This window comes from Hesperophylax consimilis, chromosome 2 (genome assembly GCF_061612785.1).
Source record: "Hesperophylax consimilis isolate HC1 chromosome 2, BYU_Hcon_1.0, whole genome shotgun sequence".
NCBI lineage: Eukaryota > Metazoa > Arthropoda > Insecta > Trichoptera > Limnephilidae > Hesperophylax > Hesperophylax consimilis.
Window position 1 is genome coordinate 29636655 of NC_142837.1, and position 19983 is coordinate 29656637.

Genomic DNA, 19983 nt, shown 5'->3' on the forward strand with positions numbered 1-19983 from the left:
TATTTATAGTCGGAATCTATCGACCTATCGCCTTCCATCGCAGTGAGAGGGATGGATTCGTACTTCACTTCTAGAATCTCTCGACTCATCGCCTTGCATCGCAGTGAGAGGGATGGATTCTTATTCACTTCTAGAATCTCTCGACCCATTGCATTGCATCGCAGTGGGAGGGATGGATTTATACGTCACTCCTAGACAGTCGGAATCTCTCAACCCATCGCTTTGCATTGCAGTGGGAGGTATGGATTCTTTAGTCACTTCTAGAATCTCTCGACCCATCGCCTTGCATCGCAGTGAGAGGGATGGATTCTTATTCACTTCTAGAATCTCTCGACCCATTGCATTGCATCGCAGTGGGAGGGATGGATTTATACGTCACTCCTAGACAGTCGGAATCTCTCAACCCATCGCTTTGCATTGCAGTGGGAGGTATGGATTCTTTAGTCACTTCTAGAATCTCTCGACCCATTGCCTTGCATCGCAGTGAGAGGGATGTATTCTTATTCACTTCTAGAATCTCTCGACCCATTGCCTTGCATCGCAGTGGGATGGATGGATTCAAACGTCACTCCTAGACAGTCAGAATCTCTCGACCCATCGCTTTGCATCGCAGTGAAAGGGATGGATTCGTACGTTACTTTTAGAATATCTCGACCTATCGCCTTGCATTGCAGTGGGAGGGATGGATTCGTAAGTCACTTATAGAATCTCTCGACCCATCGCCTTGCATTGCAGGGGGAGGGATGGATTCATACGTCACTCCTAGACAGTCGGAATCTCTCGACCCATCGCTTTGCATCGCAGTGGGAGGGATGGATTCGTACGTCACTTCTGGAATCACTCAATCCATCGCCTTGCATCCCAGTGGGAGGGATAGATTCATACGTCACTCCTAGACATATTCACTACCCGATTCCTACCCACCCCTCATACCCCTTTCCTTCCCAAAATTACCTATCCTTCCTTTCATTAAAAATACCCCCAACAAAGCATCCCAAAGGTTACGGGCCCTAAGCGAAATAGGAAAGCAATTTCCCTTAGGGCCTCATGTATAGGGTTAATGTAAAAAAATAACCTTAAATTTAATTTCCAAGTATTTATTTGATAACATTTATTACTTAACCTTCTGAATTAGTTAATTTGATATATACGCGATTATACGGATGGGCTAATCTAGTGAATATTATTCCAACAATCTCAGCACTAATAAAGAGAAATGAGTTTAACTATACAGAATTAAGCTGCGCGTTTTTAAGTTAGAACCCAATTTACTGTCCCATTTTCCTGGCATTGTAAAACAGGTTTGTTCTTTTGAAATTGTGTGGAAGCAAACATTAAAAATTGTGTTTTTTCAAGCCATTAAACACATTAGCGAGATTGGTTGGAACGGGATGATTTTTACGGGTCAAAAGTCAAAAGAAGCAGCTGAACCATTTGCTCTTTGGAGTACAAAGCTTCGACCGCAATCCATTGGTTAAATGAACTTTATTCCGCGAAACTCCACTTTATATGGCTACCGAGTCCCCATTTGATGGCCAAAGATGGGACTAATAAACTGAATACATTTTATTCAGTCTACACAAATGTACTTTCGTCTGAATGGTTCTATTGTGAGATATGGACTTATGGCTTCAAGACTAATAATATATATCAGTGAGTTTACTAAAAAGGAAACTATTCTCATCCCTGGCGATATATTGTATGGACGGTTTTACGATAACTCAACACAGTGACAATTCAACACACTTTTAAAAAGTGATATAAAGTCATTAGAACCGATGAAATTTTTTTTAACCTAACCTAACCTAACCTAACCTAACCTAACCTACTTAACCCAGTTAATAAAGTTTTTGTTTCATCACTTTCCATGACTTTATATAAATTTTTAAAGATGTGAAGAATTATCATTGCGATGATTTATCCGGTTACCTGTATGGACATACGTAAAACGTACTTTAACTCTTGACAGGCAAAGATGCCAAGGAAAACGTCCGTAACCAAGTGTGTCTTCTGACGACCTTATGAGCTTTTAAACTACAGAAATCCCAATTACTCAGTCAATTATTAATGGTAACTTATGTATTTGCGCAGAAATACGTAAAATACTAAAATGATATTTCAAGTATTTAAGCTAATATAAGGAGGATAGTAATATTGGGTACTACCTACTCCCCCATATCGCTGCGGGATAGTTAACTATGTTAAATTGAATACAGGTACCTTATGTGTAAATATTGTTAGGACATACGTAAAAGATACATTAACTATGTTAAATTTAATACAGATACCCTATCTAAACTGTATCTCATGTATGAATATTGTATAGTCATACGTAAAAGGTACTTTAACTATGTTAAATTTAATCCAGATACCTTATCTAAATTATAAATTATTTATAAATATTGTATGGACACACGTAAAAGGTACTTTAACTATGTAAAATTTAATACAGGAACCGTATCTAAACTGTACTTTATGCATAAATAAATTAATCAAATATTGATGATAATATTTAACATTTTATTTTAATTTTCTAACTTGTGAGTAAAACCTCGAATTGAAATATTTAATCAATGAAGACAATATTAGCTACCCTCAAACGAAATTATGAACGAGAACATCCAGAGAAAGATTTGGTCGCATCTAGGAAATGAACCGAGGACCTCAACCTTGTCGGGGCTTATTACTGAGCTAATTTAGAGCAAAGCCTCGGCGAGGCTGAGGTCCTGGGTTCATTTCAAATTTTTCGTTTGAGAGTTGTTAATATTATCTTCAAAGATTAATTATTATAATTTGAGGTTTTACTCAATAAGTTATTCCACTATAAACTTTTAAATAAATAATGACAAGATTCAATTGAGAAGTTTTTCTGGGATGGAGCCGACTATTCTTGAATTCACTTGCACATCGAATAATCTACTGATTCTCTTACCTCCTTCCATTTGATCTATGTTTCCAAACCTTCCAAGCATTCTCTATCTTAATCTTAATCGTTACATTGACCTTTTATGACGAACGGATCTCCTGTATCGTAAATCGGTTTCACTGGAATCCCCAGGAGCCACGCTGCCAAACATTAGGATCATCAAACATTAGGATAATCAGAATTCCGACATAAGCCGCATAACTTATATACATTACATATATACACAGTGCGAGGAACGTACTGATTTGTAAATAAATCCTACTCAGAAGAACGCACTCCAAACGCAAATCACATGACACATTTAATGGAATATATTTTAGAAACATATTTTTCGTATACCGTAACTAATATAATTTCGAATGATCTTGATTGCTGGACAGAGAATTTAATAAGCAAACACGGGTTTGTTGTTTGTTGTTTGCCCATTGTATCGGCAAACTTGCTACAATATACAATGGCTGAGCGGATGTGAACATACATTCAGACGGATATAATATTATCGTCATTTGATCAAAGGAAAAACTGACAACAAATCGTTGACATAAAATATGAACCCTAAGCTAACTCCCTCATTGGTTTATTCCGGCGTCGATATTATAAAAAATGGATTTTTATTATGTCGTCTCTTGAATATTTTATTACCCATTACCTACACTCCATGAAAAGGTGGAATATTTATTTTTCTTTCAGTAGGTACACTTAATCACCTTTGTCCGATATATTATTTGTCCCCACTGAAAGGAACGAATACATTATTTATTATGGTCTCCGCCATTTCAATTTAATGTGTTTCGATGCACATAAACATGACAATACCATAAAAGAGCTATCTACTGAACATTTCTTATATTCATAATTTGACAGTATTCATGGGCTCTTTTCACGAATACGGCAGGTAGAAGGAAGCCTCGTAAATTGAAATAAACGTTCAAAGAAATACAGCCTTCGTAATAGATGATACAATGTATCGCATGGGTTTGTTTCGTTCTTGTGAGTAGTCGATATAAAATATAATGACAAAGGAAAGACTGTTGGTAAAATATCTCCACTCAGAATGAGAGGTACTTAAACATATGAAAGACTGAAACAATTATAAACAGTATTCCACTGATTTAAAAACATTTATTTGTAGATATATATTAAGTGGAAAAAATTTGAAATTTGTTACAATATATCATTTCAATAGAATTCCAGTATCAAAAATAGAAATGTTTGAAATATTGGTAATTTTGTTGTGCTTGATGTTTGTGATGTTTTGGAAGATGGTTTTATTTTTTGTAACACTTCTAAGAAACGTTGAAATGTTTTTTTTTATAATCTTTAAACAAGGTGAACTTGAAATGTAAAATGGAAAGATAAAATGAAGAATAAACTTCAAGCCACAATCTTCCTATTTGGTAATTAAAACATAAATGCTACCTAAGAGGGATTCCGATTTAAAAAAATTTATTTGTAATGTATTTTTAACATTCATCCTAAAATCAATTAATAGAAAATATGTTAATTTCGAGTATGTTATGGGGAATTATAAAAATGTCTTAATTTTTTTTTTATAACATTTCAATTTAAATTAAGTGAAACCGCACAACAGTCCCAATTGCTCTCAACCGTCTGGAGCCAGTGAGACTATAGCATCCCCAATTAGGATATATTGTGGGGCTGAAGGTACTAGGTAGGGGAATGAGATGGGTAGGAGGAAGGTGAGGAAGGTGAGGAAGTACCTGGCTATTCAAACCAAACACGGTCGAAGCTATTTCAAGCATTTTTTAAATTCTGAATGGTGGTATTACACCAGGGCGATACTGATAGTATCTTTCACTCTGAAAATTGCCGCAAACATGCTACGTATTATTTTAAATGGGTAAATTGTAGAAAGACACAAATAAATCGGTCAAGTTTACCGCGAATACGCGATCTTCGGCTTGATAGTCAAGTGCTTTACCCCTCGATCACTGAGCTCGTCAAAATAAACGTAAATAATATAAATTGATTATAAAGCCAGCCTTCTCCACATGCGACAATGAAAATAAATAAAATGAAATATGAAGAGTAAGAAAAGTATTAAAAATAGTGGTGGTTAACAAAAAAAGAAATAATGCACATAATAACATTTACATATGTTTAATGTATACGCAACAAAAGATCCCTCATAGGCAAATTACATCGTAAATTTAAAATGTTATAGTTTTTTTTAATCTTTTAATATATATATAAAAAGAGTGGCGGGCGGGAGGCGTGGTCTTGTTTAAATACAAATCAAGAGTTTTATTTCGAGATTGATGAAATTTGGCATACTTGACCTTTAAAATAAGGGTCGTTATCTACATGATATTTAGAAATAAAGATCCTAACCCCCTTTTCATAGCCCTTAAAGCAGAATTTCGAATATTTTATGAAATTTTGTCTATAAATAACTGTCTACATCTGGCATAGAAAAAACTTCGTGTAAAGCCCGGGCAACGCCGAGGAATTCAGTTGGTAAGGTATAAAATTCACTCAAGTTTAACAAGCCATTTCTAGAAGACTTTAATTTTACAAACCATCAAATACAATAATGCTAAATTAGAAGTAGGAGGTACTTAGAACATTAAAGTATGATATATATATACATATATATCCTATAAATATACGCACCATGTATAATAATTCTTTTGGCAAGATGAGAAATAAGGTGAATATTTTCCCAAGCGGAATCTTGGAGCGCGACTTTCATCTTTGTTATTAAAAGTGAGATACATCATAAAAGTATACATAATACCTATACCTCCACATTCTACATGTATAGTGTAAATATCCTGAGTATTAAATTTGTCTCTTACTTTATTGTGAATCACAAATTCAAATATCCCAGGAACACATATCATGTTCCCAGTGTTATGAGCATTATTTTTTATACTGATTTAAAAAAATACCTTCCTCTAATGAAAGCTCGTATGTAGGTAAGTGAAGGTTAAATAAATAACAACAACTGTAGGAGCATCATCTATCTTTCCTCATTCCGCGTCAACCATCTCATTACGAACCACTTTAATATTATAATGAGTTGGGTAGACTTATCTATAGCGCGGCATTTTAAATGATATCATCAGTCTACGTAATCTATGCAGAATAGCTAAGTTTAGGTGCGGATAAAGTGATGTAGAATTATTTATTGTTTCTCTCTTCAGTGTTGTCGTTTTTACACGTAGCCGATTCTTTTGTCATTCCACGCCCCGATAAGATTATTATCGGACCCCTTAGGAAGTTTTATGGGCACTTTATTTAAGCGTGTGCCGACACCTTAATGTAATGTTGCAATAATAACCCCCCACAAATTACTAGAAGTTAAGCAATCACCCCGAAACACGCCCGATAACCAAAATAAACAAAATAAAAAGGTTAAATTTTGAAATTTAAACAACTGTAGGCCATTTTGGAAAGGCCCTTTCTTTCTCAAATCTTAAATTTACAACAAGAAGAGAAATAATAAATAAAATACAGGGTGTCAGAGAGTAAAGGGCACAAACTTCGGGAGGTGATTCTACATGATGGCACAAGTAAAAAAGATGAATGAGTTTTTTTCCATAGAAGAATATTATTTTCTCCATACAAACAATTCAAATTTGTACCTAAAAACTACCTTAAAACGTTGAAATTTATAAAAAAATTAAATTACTTTGTTACTCGTACTATCATGTAGAATAACCTCCCCAACCTTACCCCCGGACACCCTGTATTGGCTTGTATGTATAATTTTGATTATTTTAGTCTGTAATGGTATGTTATCATATGAAACACTGTAAATTCTTACAGTTTAATTAATAACAATACTCCAACTACATATGTCATTCACGGTTATGTAGATACTTATTAAAACAAACACAGTATTAAATACATGTAATATGGAATGAAACTAGAAATGCGATGTGGGCGAGTTTAGTGATCCAAAAGTCTGGGAGAGTCTCTCTTAAATATAAAATACAGAACTGTGTATTATGTTGTATCTCGCGGATAAGTAACAACATCACAGTGAAATAAGCCTTTTGTTCATTTTCTAAATGAACGGTAAGGTGAATAATCGTGGGTGCACAGTATTGCACGTTGAGCGATAAAATCCTCCACACTGCTTCGAAGCTGACTAGATTTTTGTTTCACCACTTCATTTGGTGATTGTGTGCTGAACGTAGCTTGATCACTACCTTTATTTATATATTGGATTGATTTTACAGAACTGCACAACTCAACGTTGAGCCTCGATTTTTTTACAAGTAGTGAGTTATAGGGAACCGGTTGTCAATTTTATGGTTTCACACAGTGGCAGATTGTCTAACTTCGCACAGGCACCAGCATTTGTGCGTCGTCCCACCGTTTTGTTGCAAGTGATTTTTGAAATTGTGATAAATACGTAACTAACACAATTAATTGGAGTAATATTATACTGGTCTAAAAAGCTTCGCAAATAATCATCATATCATCATACGTAAAAGATGATATGATTACTGTGGATTATCCTCAGGAAATAAACATACACTTTTTAAGATATTCAATTATTTTGATGTATCTCTTAAGGTTTAGCCATCGTTAGCAATGTAAGCGGCCGAAAATATTTTTTACGACTTAATTAAAAACATCGATTTTTCTCTACTTTCTGAAATATAATATTGTACATATAAACCTTTTAGAAGAAATTCTGTAAATGGTGAAAACCCTGTGAAAATCCCTTGCATAGTTTAGAAGAACTAAGAGCACAAACAGACAAATGCGGATAGCGACTTTATTTTATACTATTTAATTAATAATTAATTTTTAATAATAATTAATAAAGATTCTTTTAATTAAATGAATAAATTATAAATGATGAATTCTTTTTTTTAATCTTTTTTAACGTTTGCAAATATTATTTATGTGAGTATCCCATTTTATGTGCGTGTCAACGTTATCATTAAGTATAAGTTATCCCCATATATATAGCAGTTCAATAAAAAAATTAAAAATATAATGTGGTGAGAAAATGACTTATTTGCAATAGGTATTGTTGCATTCTGGAATGAACAGGTAGTGTATCTTAAAAAAATCATGCCATCTGTAACCTACCCAACACTTAGTGCTAACACTTTACGTCTAGGACTCGTGCTAACTTAATAACATGTTCAGACCCGGCCACTGACAAATTCCACCCGGTCCAAATTCTAACTAATAGGGTGACAATTAAAAAGATATAATTATAAAGATATTAAAATTCAACGCTTGTCTGACATATTTGTTCATCATTACGGGTTTGTGTTTAATTTACGTTAAATATGTCAATATCCATTCTTTTTTTTATGGTATAACTAAGAGTAACCAAAAATATTTTTGATATTGAAAATGTGTAAACAACAATAAACGGCGTCTCGTTTTCAAAAGCCCATGATAAGGATACGAACTGAAAATATAAATTATTAAAAGTCCTAAATTATTCCCCAGGAGTAGCTCAAGGCTTACTGGGGCCTTTATTTTTCTTTTGTTTATATAAATGATATCGATCATATTATAAATAATTCCGATTTCTTATTTTATGCACATGATATAAAATTGATACATAATATGAAGAAGAATCAAGATTCACGAAAACTGCTGAAACAATCAGTTATTTCTTAATAGAGACAAATCTAATCTTATAATCTTTACACGAAAAAGATAACCCACTTAAGTATAATAACTATTTAAAGAGATTTTGGTGTTTTGCTAGATTCTAAAATATAACATTTCATATAACTATAAAGATACTGCACACACTTATATTGTTATATAAGAGATTGAAAAACAATTGGATTATGCCTCGGTCATTTGAAATCTGCAATATCAAACTTATGTTATATCGTATTGAAAAAAAATCATTTTTAAACCAAATTTATGTCATATTGCTTTCGTAATCATCAATTTATTTTAATACCATTGTTCTATATAAACTCAGAGAAATAACTGCTGCATTATTCTTATGAATTTTCTTTATGTTGCATCATTTCTGTTAGAAAGGTTCACACTTTGTTGCTCTGAATGCCACACTAGATCGAACGATTTGTTAAGTATACCACATGATTAGTATAAGTATGTGTAAAATTTATTGACGGGACTTATCTGCAAAATATTTAACACCTTACGAGATGCAACCATTTTCAACTATACCCCGAAAACAGATATTGTAGACTCTCTAGTTTTTAATCTTTTCACTGTTCTTATAATATCCAACTTAAGTTAACTTATTCTATTGTTTTTGTTAACAAAATATGTAGTAGTTATGTGTAGCGCATTGTTTATAAGTATTTATTTAATGGAATTTCACTGAATTATCGTAAATCAATTTCACAGTGTAATTTCTATAATTATATAACTGTTCGATTCTCAAGTATAATATATTTGTTTTTTTAAACTTTATACTTTATACTATGCAGTTTTCAAAACGACAGTCTTCAATGTTCGGGAATTTTTTCGGTTAGTTTGTTTTCTGCTTTTTTGTTACATACACAGACGAGGTGGAAGTGAGGCATCATTTGTCTAAAATATACTGTTTATTAAAAACGGGCTAAAGTGAAATAAATTGTCTTATGCAAAAATTCATATTGAAGCTAAAAGCGTTAAACCAACCCAGACAAAGCTTGCTGGAGAGCTTACTGTTTGCATACTTAGATTGTCCTGTGCAAAAGGTAATGCTCAAAGGAAAACAAACGTTTTCAATTCAAGTTTATTGAAATATTTACCCACTTGAAAAAATAGTGCAAATCAACGAACACAATGTTTAAATCATGCTTCAATCAATAATAACATTAGAATGATGCTTGTCATCATTAAATTGTAAACATTTATTTGTGTGTTCCAAAGGATTATATTTATTTACTTCGTCGACCAGTTTCGAAATAACTCTCAATGTAACAACAAATACCGACGTAGCTAGATAAATCAACAGTAAATACGAAACTATTTCTGTTAATACTCTAAGTTTAACTTTGATTCTGACGAACGAAGGGCTATTCAGTAATAAAAAAAACAGTCAAATATAGTGAATTAAATATAATAATTGTTAAATTTATGATTCAACAGAAGGTAAGAGTAATAAATCGCCAAAAATATCTTTCATGCAGTTTTGCTACACTAAAATGTACCAATACGGACACGGAGAAAAATGAGTATTGCTAATTTATTAAGACTCTCTTCAAATTGTTGGTAATCCTGTTAAAAAACGGGATTGCAGGCCTTTTAACGAATGATTTAACAGGTTTCCTGATAATTTTTTTAGTAAATTACGAATGTTATCACGGTGTTGGAAGGCATGTCCTCGCATTTCGTCATGTCATATTATCAAGGCAAATGCGTGCACTATATTCGGAATTTACTAAAAGTTAATCAGGACACCTGTTAATTCATTCGTTAAAAGCCTGCAGTCCCGTTTTTAACAGGATTACTTACAATCATATCAGCAATATTCATTTTTCTCCGTGTATAAATTCCTATGATTGATTGATTTATATTTATTGAATATCTTGACATGTTAACGGCTTCCTCGGAGAACCGATTGCATTATCAAGTAGCAAGGTAGAATTCCAGGCTATCAATGATGAAGATAACCATCGTTAATATCATGAAATCTAGTCTGTTAAGTCTGAATCAATCTCGGGCCTCAGTCGTAGTCGTGGACATTCGTCGATGTAATCTCGACCGCCGCGCACAACACGCAAACATCGCTCCCCCACCTTATCTAATTGACTAGAATTGTGAGAACTTAGCAGACTCTCAGTTAACCTCTAGAACGCAGTGCTCCTGCGACCTAGTGAGCTAGCTGATTCTGTTTTCGTAATAACTTACTTGTTTTTTCCAAATGATGATTTTGTAAATTTTACCATATTTGAAAAAAAAATATACAAAATCTACCTTAAGCAGTTTCCCCAGAATAGCTAATAGCAGAATAATGTCATATTATTAAAACAAATATTTTGTAAATAAAATATTATGTAAAAATATACAAAAATATTTTATTTTATTTTCCCCAAGGCTAAATAAGTGTTTTTCACAACAAAAATTATTATATACTAAAAACTACACGAACTGCGCGATAGGCGGGAGAGTTAAAGAATGATGCAGTAGCATTGACTATGCGCAATAGTTATTTTGTTATTATTTTAAAATATAAGTATTTAAATAAAGAAAAACAATCTTATCTCATTGCTTACTTTGTTGCCAACCGAATAAGATTTATTTTAGTAAGCTATAAACATTTTTACGATTCAAAATCCCCTGAAAAGAAAGCATGTGCCTATCGGCCACGCGGCGTTCAACGGGTCCATTTTTTGTGGCCGATAAACGGTTCCGGCCCATAAGAAGTTAAAACTCTTCAAAAGCCGTAAGTAAATAAATGAAAGGATTCGAATATACTCACATTGCATGTCTATGACGATGGTGGCCGTGACGGTAGGCAGCAGATGCGAATTGTTCGCTCTGCAAGAGAACTTCTTCTGTATGTCGGAGCGGTGCAGCGCGGGCAGGCGAATAGGCAGACCGATGGGTTTCAGCACGGACTTGGCGCTGTGACGAGGGGTGTAGTCGGTGAACTCGTCCCCCCCGGCCAGCCCGTTGGGGGGAACGGGCTCATCGTCGCGGAACCAACGGATTGTTGGTTGCGGATTACCTGGAAACAGGAATTAACAAAATAATTCAACTGATTTACAAGTTACGAACCTTTTTACATGGTAGCCAAAATGTTTTTCCAACGAATGCAGATTAAAAGTGGGAAATGAGCTAATAATTAAGCGTTTTAGGCATGTTTTGTGAGTATCTAAACAAAACTAGGATTTAACAATAATATCTAATTGCGGAAGGGAAACGAATTTGAAAGTGGATGCGAAGGACCATTATCCAGTCGAGAATGTAAATGATTTGTTATTTGAAGCTTGAAAGCGTCATTTGAGAGAGTTCTTCGTACACCAGAGACCAGGTCGGATGGTGGATGGGAATTTGAAGAGTTTGCTTATTACTTGAAGGAAGAGAGAATCCGTGTTATGAACGGTACTCAATAATTCATGAAGGAAAAGGGAACAGGGTTAGGATTCGAAGGGGGCATGGAATTGGTCCGCTCGGGGCAACAGTTGGAGAACCATCGTTTGTGGGGCGAGACACAAATATATATTGATTTCTAAAAACAAAATTTTCATGCACATGGAACATGTTATATGGTCACCCCAAGGAGTTTGCTAAGTTTAGTGACCTAGCAGGGGTGCCTAGTGACTATGATCATGAGGGAAGGTTTGCCCGTGGTCTTGATGGCAAATGCGCCTGCCTACCAACTTCATGGCTCTAGCCGGACTCTCTCATCCCTTCCTTTCCATAAAAATACCCTTCAAAGATGACATAGGTCTCGAGGGAAATATTTTTTTTCAGCGCCTCGCCTCACCTGTTGTATTAATGTAAAAAAAAAATTGTTTCGAGAATTTCATCTCGCGTCCTCTGAGCCAAGATCCAAAGATTTATAAGGTTGACTATGAAAGTAAATTTATATAATGGGAATACTGAAAAAAAGTTTAATCGCTTTATTGAACTTTATTATTAACCCCTCAGGCCTTTTGTATATTCTGTCAGATGGTCAGATTATTTCTTATTTGCAATAAAATCCAAATAAATGAAATATTTCTGAACCTATCCGAAAATTAAAATCTGGTTTTGAAGGGCGGTGAAGTACGTCTTCAAATTTCATTTTTAGAAATAAACATATAATTTTTTAAATATATTTTTTTAAACTGGCACACTACGTTTTTTTCTAACTAAAATTACCGATACCACAAAATAAAAACACACATTTTATTGGACAGTATTATGAATGTTATTGTCACCTTCCGTTTTATCGTTTCATGTAACGATAATAACAAAATTACAAAGTTTCAATATTGCATCAATATTCATAGAGGGGTACATTCGAATTTTTCTGTAGTTGGCTTTTAGATTTGAATATAAAGTGTGGTACTTTCTCTTTTTAAAATCGTTTAGATGATATTTCTCATTATGACGACAGTAAGGAAGACACAAAGATTTTTATAAAACCCATATGAGCTATTAACAAAAGCGAACTAATTTGTTTTTTTATTATTTTTTCATTTATTTTCAACGACTTCAATATTAAGAAATAAAACAATTAGCAGAACTACACTGTAGTAGTTTGTCAAAGGGTGCTTTTCACATTGAAAAGAAAAACCTTTTTTACAGAGATAAAAAATAAAAACATTTTAAAAAACAACTACGTGGAAGTTAACATTAATAGTGTATTAAAAATTAAAACTATATTTACGTGCATAAGAGGTATAGCCTAAAGGGATACGTAACATAATATAAATTATATAACAATATACATGCGGTTAGAAATTGTTTTGTAGATATAATAGTCTAATACAAAAGATATCTTTTAGAGAGCCAAGTCTTTAACATAAAATTTGGTTTTACATTTGTAGATTTTTTTAAATTTCGGCATTTTATGTTATTTAAGGAATTAAGTATCACGTAGTCTAGCGTTATTTGCCCATATTTGTTTAAATGCTTAGGTACGATTAGTCCTTCATTTGACGTAAAACGAGTTTTGTAAATGTGGTTCAGTCTATTTATGTATACAGGGCTACTCACATGTTGAAATATATTTTTATACCACAAAATTGCTCTTAATGAGAGAATTTTTGAGATTCTGATAAACGTATGGAATATTATGCCTTTGTTCGTATAAACTTTTAATAGCCAATAATTTTAATAACTAATGAATTCTGAACTGATTGAACATGAACAACATTTGTTTTACAGGAAAAACACCAAGCTGTAATTCCATACCTTAAAATAGATTCAGCTGATGATAAATGAATTATTCGAAGTGTGCATATTGGGATACAGAATTTTAATTAATGTTATCTACTGACAGTTTAACTCAGTCCTATTTGAGAAATCAGTTAATAAACACCTAAATAGGCGATGCATATTCCAGTGTACTTCTGACTAATGCGAAATATAACATTACAATTGTACGCGGATTACTGAATATTTTACTTACACGTAGCACGAAACCAAGCATTTTATATGAGCTATTAACAACGATTGAGTCAAAGTGCTTATTAAATATAAGTTTGCTATCAAGGTAAACGCCGAGGTTTTTACATTCAGTTTTAGAGATGACAGGTTCATTGTTGAGTGAATATGAGTAGTTAATTACGTGTTTATTTCTGGTGAATGTCATAGAGTGATATTTAGGAACGTTTCTATTTATCTAGACAGTTAACTTTGCAATACTTGTAAAGCTTATCTAGGTCACTCCGTAACGCTTTGCAGTCAGAAAAAGAACGAATAACTTTGAATATTTTCATGTCATCGGCGTAAAGTTAATATTTGGAATTTAGAAAACATGATCTAATGTCATTTATATAAATGTTGAACATTAGCAGACCTAGGTGGGACCCTTAGGGAACATCAGATTTTACCTCGATTGATTTTGAGAAGACACTTTTGATTAAGATTACTTGATTACGGTTACTAATGTAAGATTTGATCCATCTAAACAGGTCACCGTGTATACCAAGTAGGACGAGCTTTTTCAAAAGAATTTAGTGTATTACGCGATCGAAAGCCTTAGAAAAGTCTGTATACATAGTATCAACCTGCTCTTTGTTATCCATCTTGCTATGCAAGAAGTTAATGAAAAGGGCAGGTTGGATGTCGTAGACCGAACTCTCATGAATCCGTTTAAGTTTTAAGTAACAATTTATTTAACACATTTATTTTTCACTTACCTTACCTAACCTTATAAACATAATCCCATTTTTTTTAAATTTTATATATCAGTAGATATCCAATCATTTATAGCATGAGGTTGGCTTTAAGATTTTTTGCTTATAACAATTGTGCTGTTTCTACTCAAATAATTTGAATTTTTAAATAAATAAAAGAACATTTGGTTAAGAAGCAATTTTCAATCATAATTACAAATATGTTTATCGATCAGTTTTTACGAGAAATTTTTGACTTTATAAGATTCGTTAGAGTTGATTTTATCTCGAGTTACAGTGAATCCTTATGGCTGTTGTATTGTGTTCAGTTATGTTATAGTCACAAAAAATGCGTAGATTGTATTTATTGATCCAGCGGTTAGCCTTCCGCTTATTCGCATAAAAATGATCGATACATGCGCGGTTTATTTTCTGTTCAGTTATTAGTTTCCTAGTATTGTCATCTTTACATTTAAAAAATAGTTTTCAGCAAGATATTTTCATAAGTTATTATGATAGCATCAATTCAATTTAGTAAATTAAAATTTATGTCGCCAAAAAATATTACACTTGGAGTTAATATTGTTATCAAACACAGAAGATATTATTGACAAAAATGGTTGCTTATTTAGATTCTGAGGTCGATATATTGTTAAGACTTATAACTAATGAAGTGCTGTTATTTAGATTCGGAGGTAGATATATTGCTAAGATTAATAACAAATAATGTGCTGTTATTTTTAATTGTAAATATTCCAAAAACGTTTTCATAATACTTAGTGTCCAGAATATTAGAGAAAGGAGAGGTTCCCTTACATATAACAAAATACCTCCACCGGATTTATGGTTTCTGCAATGGTAATATGAATTGTATCCGGTAACTTATTGGTTTATTGAACTTAATAATCAAATACAGAATGTGCATCAAACTGCGGAACATTTAATCGGAATAACATTATCATCAAAAAATACTATCTATTCTTATTTACAAAGAGCTGGTATGAAATAAGCACAAATCATATAAACGAATTTCATCGAAAGGTAATTTTAATTTTCTTTCTTCAGTTCTTTTTGGTTATTACAATTTTTGGGTATGTTAAGACCACAAACTAGGCACATGCCCGTGTTGTTGTGGTTGATTATATATACAGTACATTATAATAATAAATCAAGTATGAAATATAGAAGAAATTAAAATAAGTAGGTATATAATTTAAAAGAAAATAAGGAGTACATAATTTTAGATAATATATGTAGTATACAATTTAAAAAAAATAATATGTACATATATATGAGAAAATATACTAATAAGAAAAAAATTAAATGTTGATATTTTATAAGTGCGAGTTACTGTTTATGTGAAATACATTTAAATTATTTGAAAGAATATATCAAAAGATTGAAATATAATAAAATTTAAAAAGAAAAAAAAATTAAATGGAATCAGCGCAAATAGGTAAATACGCAAAACAGCTTTTTACGAGTAGGCACCTAAAGTATATATTTTTTTGGGAGGTACACGAATATAATTTTTATAACAAAATCTTCTCAACGGAATGTAATAATAATGTTCGTGTTTTCCAAGTCACGTAAAAACGTAATAAAAATACGCTAAGTATCGCTAAAACCTTAACCTTGTGTTTCGTACAAAAATATTTCAGACGTAATGAGTGCTAAAAGAAAGAAACAGAGAAACCGCAGATATCTGTTTATTTTTCCGCTCCCTGTTAAGGAATATTCTTTGATGCTCCGTGGATTATCCGACGGAACGTTTTATTAATCATTAAACAATTTCTTCTGATCTCGGTAACAAAATGCTGATCCTTCGTCTGTTAGCGTAATAGATTGTTTTCCTTAAAATGTTCCAAAGCGTCGCTGATATTTCACGTTAAAATCATAAAAAACTTTTATACCCAAAGATTAACACGTTTTCATCCATAAAATTTTACGGATAAATGAAGCATTCTATACATTTGTACTGTATTCATAGCTGGGTAAGGGTCCTTTGTTTATTATTTATTCAGAGGGAAGCAAGACTGCTTGATGAGTCATTAATTTAGACGAGTTAAATGAAATGTAGAGAACGGTATTATTTTTCAGGCCCTAGGTTAATCAAACAAAGATGCGCGCCTCTATATTAGGAGGAAGTTGTTTCGGTGTCTATGGTAATGATGCCCCCAAAATGGAGGCTACTTTAACAATAAGAATTTTCTGAATATATTTCGTGGAACCATTACTAAAGGAATGAGGTCGATGAGCCTGATTAAAGGTATTTAAACATTTCTTATTCGGTAATTAAAACTTAAGGAGTATATTTTTACGATAAAATTATCATCTCTAAATATGTTTTTTTGTTTAGGTGAGGTAAATATGAAAGGTTATATTAGGTACCATATTTATGGTATGATAGTTTTTCTATGAACTCGCTTACATAACATAATCGAATGTAAATAAAAATCCAAATTAAATAATTAATAAAAATACCTTTATTTGTTTTTAATAAATTCAACATACATGTAAAATACTCGCAGGTTTTACATAACATGCAATTTTAATACTACTCTTAAAACCAAACTTTAGCTTGTGGTTGGAAGAGAATAATACATTATTCTTTTATTTGCTTATGGGGCTTTTATATTGAGTAAATATGGTTATTTTTTTACAGAAATGTTAGTAATAAGCAATGGTTTTGTATGGTTTACAATTTAATAAAAAAAAAAAAAACAATAATCTAACATTTTCAGAATAAATATTTAAACATAAAATATTTGCATTATAGGTATGTTTTAAATAAAGAATTTGTTAAGTTTGAAGTGTCGAAATTTTCTGTAAATTCGTTTACAACTATGTAGGCAATGAATTGGAGAGTTTGCAACATAATATTTTTTTTAATTAGTCTTATTGAATGGAAGGAATATACTGATGTATAAAGACATGCGTTTTGGGCCAGATAGTCCAGATATTGGGGCCAGAAACATCATATCGTTGCGGCCGAAGTGAGATTAACCAATTTGGTTAACAATGTATTAATATTGCGTTACAAGTGCGAAATCAGATAGAAATTCAAAGTAAATTACAGCCGCTAATGTTTTTTTGTTATCCGATTGAATTTGTAATGTTTTGTGGCTGGCGCGAAAACATCGGCGGAGAGAAAAACGGAGAAAGAATGGGAGCATTATTAACCGAAAATGTGAGAGAAACAGAACATAAAAGGATCATCGTTAGCAAACAAAAACGCTAAAGATAAAAACATCGCAGGCGCTAACTGCTTTTATTGTTTTTGCTCACAACGAAGAAGACGCAGGAAAATACCTTTATGGGTTCGGGATCTTCGTAAATTGATTCATTCCAACAATAAAACGTAAACAATATTATCATTACTTGGATGTTTTATGATACAGTGGCTGCGGCAGGCGACGGGATCGTCCATTTCTTCATTTTTATATATTCGTCTCAACGTCACCCAATTGTCTGGAGACAGTGACACTATGGCATCCCCAATCGGGGTATGTTATGAGGTGAAGGTAGTGGGGAGTGGACGGTGATGTAAAAGATTATTTAGATCTGGTCATTAAACATGGCCAAAGCCGTTTCAATTCTGAATGGTGGTCGTATACTAGGGCGATACTGATAGTATATTCCACTCTGGAACGTATCGCAAATATACTATTTATTATTTTGACCCTTCAGTACTTTCAACACTTTTGTTCAGTTTGCAATTTTTTTTGTGTATTTCTAATGCGCTACATACTTATACATCTCATTTTTATTTTTCCGTAAAAACAAATACTGTTTTAGAAACAACATAAAATTACTTTAACGTTCTCAAATAAACATTGCTATTTCTAAACATTAAAATTTTAATATCAATCTTGAGAATTGTTGTCACATAATTTTTTACTCCAATAGTAGAAAAATTGAGAGAAATCTGAGTTTGGGGAATTCGTTAGAAAATTTTAAATTAACTTTTATCTCGTTCATAAAATAAAAAAAATAATTTTTAAAGTTTAACCGATAGTTACGATAGCGGCGCGAAATATGAATTATTCATTTTGGCTATTTTTAGGATTTTATTAATAGCATCCACTATAAATATTTAAGGTAAAATAGAAAAAGAGATAAAAATAATTATACAAAATATGGACGTCCGGTCATAAATGACTCTAAAACGCTAGAGGGGTTAAATGAGTGAATTGTGAAATTGTGAACAAATCAATGACATACAATTTATTTACGCACGCCGGGATTTCAACCCGTCAATTTCAACCCGTGACCTTCGGCTTGCTAGTCGAGAGAATTACCCCTCGACCACGGAGGCCGTCATTCCATGCTTTCTCTTTTTTATCAACATTTACTCAACTGACATGCCATTGTTGTATCGTTTGAACAAAAGGTTTAACTCAGTATTATTCCAATACGCCGCTAATTCGAAAGGTAATTTATACGACAGACATATTTAAATATTAGATGTACTCGCTTACGAGTATAGTAAATCACCGCATGATTATAAACTAGCACACAAAACCCTCAGTATATGCTTTCAAAAGGTCAACGCAAATCTAATTTAGTATAACGTATTATATGGAAAATATGTTGTTTAGTTTATGGGTAGATCAATATTCCATGAATTTTCCACTTGGACTACATTATCCACAAACACCCAACCCACGATTTCGAAATTTGACTCATGATGAATCCTACAATAGTATTTTTTTACGTTAACCCTACACAGAAGGCCCTGAGGAAAATATTTTCTTTCAGGGCCATTTTTGGCCATATTTTCCCTCAGAGCCAGGATAATCTTTTGGGATTCTGTGTGGAGTTTTTTAAGAAAAGGAAGGAGATGAAGTTCCAAGAAGTTGAGGGGTATGAGGATAGGGTAGGAATCTAGGGATCAGTGTATCCAGGAGTGACGAAAATATGAATATATCCCTTCTACTTCAGCTGGTTATCCAATAAATGGTTCCAGGGGCGGCGGCATCCAAACCTGCCTACCTAATTTTTAATAAGTTGAAAAACAGTTTTTATTATGCTTTACTCGCGTTCATACAGAGAATACCGAACAAAAGTCGCGGCTTTCCGCAGCTAGTAGGAAAATGTCATCCACAATTCGGGAATGTTGTGAGGCTGACGGGAGTGTGTAGAGCAGGCACGCACAACCTGCGGCCCAAGAAACCCTCTAGCCATCCCTTCCACCCCAGGATGCGAATAGTATAGATATATAACTCAACTTGTGCATAATCGAAGCGCTTTGACGGCGAGCAAATTTTGCGTCACTCTTATAATGCCTGATACGATGCGTCTGGAAAGTAT

The 19983-nt window shown here is 32.9% G+C and overlaps 1 protein-coding gene across 2 annotated transcripts in view; it reads right to left on the minus strand.

Moving 5' to 3' along the window:
* LOC149425895 (hemicentin-1-like) overlaps positions 1–19983 on the minus strand; it is a 440318-nt gene that overhangs the window by 27975 nt on the left and 392360 nt on the right. For both annotated transcript variants that reach the window (XM_089645098.1, XM_089645106.1), the window contains exon 7: positions 11319–11567. In XM_089645098.1, the coding sequence (XP_089501224.1) occupies positions 11319–11567 (249 nt within the window). The remainder of the gene's footprint in view (positions 1–11318; positions 11568–19983) is intronic.